Source organism: Hyla sarda, chromosome 2 (genome assembly GCF_029499605.1).
Source record: "Hyla sarda isolate aHylSar1 chromosome 2, aHylSar1.hap1, whole genome shotgun sequence".
NCBI classification, from domain to species: domain Eukaryota; kingdom Metazoa; phylum Chordata; class Amphibia; order Anura; family Hylidae; genus Hyla; species Hyla sarda.
Window position 1 is genome coordinate 92,730,990 of NC_079190.1, and position 5,438 is coordinate 92,736,427.

Genomic DNA, 5,438 nt, shown 5'->3' on the forward strand with positions numbered 1-5,438 from the left:
AACTATATATATATATATATATATATATATATATATATATATATATATATATATATACACACAAATCAAAAAATATGTTGCAGTCTCTTGTAATACCTTTTTTATTGGACTAACAGAATTTTGTAGAGACAAGCTTTCAGGATTCCTCCCTTTATTAAGTCCAATATTCAAGGACTAATGATCAAAGGACTTTATAAATTATCAGGGAGGAATCCCAAAAGTTTGTCTCTACAAAATTCTGTTAGTCCAATAAAAAAGGTATTACAATCTGCATCACTGGACTAATATGGCTACTCACATTTACTATACAGATATACACATACCTGAAGATGGTTTAGAACCCTGTGATGTCACACATGCTTGTGATGATGTCACCGTAAGCTGTACAAGGAGGTGCGCACCGGCTGCAGTCTCTTCAGTGTGTTTTGCATTCACAACCTGTGGTGCAAAGTGTTTGTTAGAGAGTTTCTATTTGCGATAGAGAATTCAAGATTTTGACCGTTCCTTGTCTGAAGAGAGAACCACAAGGTAAGTCTCAGCCTCTTCTATTCATACATACACAGGGCTTTTTGTTTGACAGTTTTTTTTATTGCTGTTGCTTTTTTTTTTAGCAAAAAAAAACAAGAAATTAATTTCCAAAAGAAATAACAAAAGTTATATTTCTCATAGCATTGTGACAATACTTGGCTTAGGCATTAAACATAATAAAACGCACAGATAGTATCATGACCAGAGCTTTTTCTTGCAAAACTGCTAAAATGCAATTATGCCCAAAAAGCCCCCAAGAAAAAGAGTCCTAATTCATGAAGTTCTAAAAGATATAAGTCTATGAGAAAGATTTGGTGGTGTAGTAAAAGAATAACAGAAAGATTAGGGCAGAAATATAATAGTATATAATAGAATTCTGTGTGTACTAACAATAGAAATACTCCGGGTACTCCGAAAGGGAACATTTTCAAATCAACTAGGGGCAGAAAGTCATATAGGGGATGGATAGATCCCAATGAGATGGGTAGGTTCATTATTAGTAAATGTATATAGCAGGATAGCCCAATTGTATCTACAGTATGAAGTTCACATGGCCCAGTGACCATACAGCCAAGCCCTTATAATCCACCATTACTGGGACAGATTCAGGATTATCAGATATTACTAGGACCGGACAGGTTCAGGGTTATCAGATATTACTAGGACCGGACAGGTTTAGGGTTATCAGATATTACTAGGACCGGACAGGTTTAGGGTTATCAGATATTACTAGGACCGGACAGATTCAGGGTTATCAGATATTACTAGGACCGGACAGGTTCAGGGTTATCAGATATTACTAGGACCGGACAGGTTCAGGGTTATCAGATATTACTAGGACCGGACAGGTTCAGGGTTATCAGATATTACTAGGACCGGACAGGTTCAGGGTTATCAGATATTACTAGGACCGGACAGAATCAGGGTTGTCAGATATTACTAGGACCGGACAGGTTCAGGGTTATCAGATATTATTAGGACCGGACAGGTTCAGGGTTATCAGATATTACTAGGACTGGACAGGTTCAGGGTTATCAGATAATACTAGGACTGGACAGGTTCCGGGTTATCAGATATTACTAGGACCGGACAGGTTTAGGGTTATCAGATATTACTAGGACCGGACAGGTTCAGGGTTATCAGATATTACTAGGACCGGACAGGTTCAGGGTTATCAGATATTACTAGGACCGGACAGGTTCAGGGTTATCAGATATTACTAGGACCGGACAGGTGCAGGGTTATCAGATATTACTAGGACCGGACAGGTTCAGGGTTATCATACATTGGTAACCTCAGGGAAGACGTCTCCATATAAAACACTTATAGAGAAACGTCTTCTTCTGAGGCTGCGATGGTCTTAGTGTTATCTTGTGGTTCTGAGCTGGACATTTCTGCTCTGTATGAAGGATCTATTGTATAATGACAGGAATGATGACATGTTGTCTAATGTGTTCACTTATCTCTCTCTCTCTAGTGTTTTCAGGCTCTGACCTGTGACCATGGCCTCTCCACAAGACCCATTGCTGAAGGAGGAGGAAGAAGCAATGGAGGACCATAGTGATATGGATGTAGAAAAGGGCGATATCCCTGAGAGGCAGAACCTGCCATCTCTAAGCGTGATGTCCACCGCACGTTCCATCATCACCGTAGTGATCCTCGCCTTTGTTAATTTGCTCATCTATGCAAATCGCTCCAGCGTGGCGGGGGTGCTGCCTTATATACAGAAAGCATATGACACCAATGCTAGTCTGTCCGGCTTATTGAATACATTGTTCATTGGAAGCTACGTGCTGGTCGCACCAATTGCCGGATATTTGGGCGACCACTGTAATAAGAAATATACTGTTTGCGCAGGAGTCATCGTTTGGCTAAGCATGACACTTACCCTGTCATTCATCCCTGATGGGTACTTCCTGCTCTTCCTGCTGACGAGTGGACTGGTTGGAGCCGGAGAGGCGACTTTCTGCACCATCGCCCCCTCAATCATTGCAGACCTTTTTACAAGTGACCAGCGGACCCGCATGCTGAACGTGTTTTACTCCGTCATAACTGTAGGCTGCGGACTAGGCTACATCATCGGGCCCAAAGTGACTGATGCAGCAAGGGGCGATTGGCACTGGGCATTTCGGGTCACCCCTGGCCTGGGCCTCATAGCTGTGGCTTTGATGATTTTGGTCACAAAGGAGCTTCCAAGAACGACTACAAACGGGAAGAACAACAAATCCCAGAAGTTTGCCAAATGGGCGACAGATCTGAAAAAACTATTTAAAAATCGAAGCTTCATGCTAACCACCATGGGATCGACGGCTGTATCCTTCATAGTGGGAGCCATAGGTGTATGGGGTCCGTCATACCTGACCCACGCAAGAACACTCCTACAAGAGAAGGACCCTTGCCGTGCTGAACCGTGTGACTATCACGACATCCTAATATTTGGTGTGGTTACAGTCGTTTCCGGCATTCTGGGAGTTGTAGCAGGGACGGAGATAAGTAAAAGATATCGCAAATCCAACCCACGGGCGGACCCGCTTGTGTGTGGATGCGCGATGATGCTCTCCGCCCCTTTTCTTCTGTTGGCATTGACTTTTGGCAACATCAGCCTCGTTGCCACCAACATCTTCATCTTCATCGGAGAGACGCTTCTGTCAGTAAATTTCACCCTCATATCTGACATTATACTAAAAGTAGTAACTCCGTGGAGGAGATCTTCAGCCCTGGCCGTGCAGATGACAATCTATCACCTCCTAGGTGACGCCGGCAGCCCGTACCTCATCGGCCTGATATCTGACACCTACGAACGAGGATATGCCAAATCCCCTCTTCTGAAATACCGCAGCCTGGAGTATGCACTCATGACCTGCACCATAATGGCAGTCATTGGAGGGGCCTTCTTCATGGCCACGGCCCTATATATAGAGAGGGACGAAAAAGAAGCAGAGATGGAATCAGAACCTCCGTCATCCTCCTCCTCCTCACTGCTTCCTGCCGATTAGGACCGCGCTTCAGACTGAGGAAAAGTCATTGCTTACCTTTATCTCGTTTACTTCATTAAAAAAAAATTAAGAAAAAAATAACTGCATAATAACTGTTCTATGTTCCATTTTACCCCTTATTCTCTACCCAGGGGCGGACACAGACAGCAGAGGGCCCTTGCGCCTGTGCTCCCCCCCCCCCAAAACATCAATTGTTCAGCACCCCCCCTCCATGTGTCACTTACTTAGGTGGACCCCCATATTTCACTTGCTGTATAAGTTTCTAATTATTTATTAAGGCCTCCCATATGCCGCAGCTCATTCAAGCCCCCCACATTAGGTAGCATAGATTCCCGACATTAGGTAGCATAGATTCCCCACCTTAGGTAGCATAGTTTCCTCACATTAGGTAGCATAGTTTCCCCACATTAGGTAGCATAGATTCCCTACATTAGGTAGCAGTTTCCCCACATTAGGTAGCATAGTTTGCCCAAATTAGGTAGCATAGTTTCCCCACATTAGGTAGCATAGTTTCCCCACAATAGGTAGCACAGATTCCCCACATTAGGTAACATAGTTTCCCCACATTAGGCAGCATAGTTTCCACACAATAGGTAGCACAGATTCCCCACATTAGGTAACATAGTTTCCCCACATTAGGTAGCATAGTTTCCCCACATTAGGTAGCACAGATTCCCCACATCAGGTAACATAGTTTCCCCACATTAGGTAACATAGTTTCCCCACATTAGGTAGCATAGTTTGCCCACATTAGGTAGCACAGATTCCCCACATTAGGTAACATAGTTTCCCCACATTAGGTAGCAGTTTCCCCACATTAGGTAGCACAGGTTCCCCACATTAGGTAACATAGTTTCCCCACATTAGGTAGCATAGCTTCCCCACATTAGGTAGCATACTTTCCCCACATTAGGTAGCATAGTTTACCCACATTAGGTAGCACAGATTCCCCACATTAGGTAACATAGTTTCCCCACATTAGGTAGCATAGATTCCTCACATTAGGTAGCCATAGCCCCCCCAAACACACAGACAGACACAGACACACACTGAGGCACACTTACCTGCCCTGCACAGCGCTTCTCCTCTCCGGCAGCGGCCTGACGAGTGACGTCACTGATGTCCTCCTGAGCAGGTCTGCAGAAGTACGTCACTTGTGCGACGTCCCTCGTCAGACCCCGGTCGGCCGGAGGCAGACTCACTGTCTAAAGTGCCCGCTGCGCTATTATACCCCGCAGCTGCTTTAGAACAGTGAGCACCGGCGGCGCCAACCCTACCATGAACCTACTAGGCACAAAAAAAAAGGGGGCAGCAAAATGCCGCCCCTGAAAAGTGCCACCTGGGACTTATGGTCCCACCGGGTCCCATGGTAGGGCCGACCAGAGGCGGCTCTAGACTTTGTGAGGCCTTAGGCGAAACTTGAACATGAGGCCCTGCTTTATTTTCTGCTGAAATTACATGGTGGTCCGGCTGTGAGATGGTTATACTGTGACATCACTGTGTATTATCCCTGTACTGTGACATCACTGTGTATTATCTCTGTACTGTGCCATCACTCTGTGTATTATCCCTGTAATGTGACATCACTGTGTATTAACTCTGTACTGTGCCATCACTGTGTATTATCCCTGTACTGTGACGTCACTGTGTATTATCTCTGTACTGTGCCATCACTCTGTGTATTATCCCTGTACTGTGACATCACTGTGTGTATTATCCCTGTACTGTGACATCACTGTGTATTATCCCTGTACTGTGACATCACTGTGTGTATTATCCCTGTACTGTGACATCACTGTGTATTATCTCTGTACTGTGCCATCACTCTGTGTATTATCCCTGTAATGTGACATCACTGTGTATTAACTCTGTACTGTGCCATCACTGTGTATTATCCCTGTACTGTGACGTCAC

The 5,438-nt window shown here is 44.7% G+C and overlaps 1 protein-coding gene across 1 annotated transcript; it reads left to right on the forward strand.

Moving 5' to 3' along the window:
- Positions 1–357: 357 nt before the first annotated feature.
- Positions 358–3,591, forward strand: LOC130357663 (protein spinster homolog 1-like). The gene is made up of 2 exons (XM_056560394.1): positions 358–528; positions 2,006–3,591. The coding sequence occupies exon 2, from the start codon at positions 2,031–2,033 to the stop codon at positions 3,522–3,524; it is 1,494 nt and encodes a 497-aa protein (XP_056416369.1). The 5' UTR covers positions 358–528; positions 2,006–2,030; the 3' UTR covers positions 3,525–3,591.
- Positions 3,592–5,438: the final 1,847 nt, after the last annotated feature.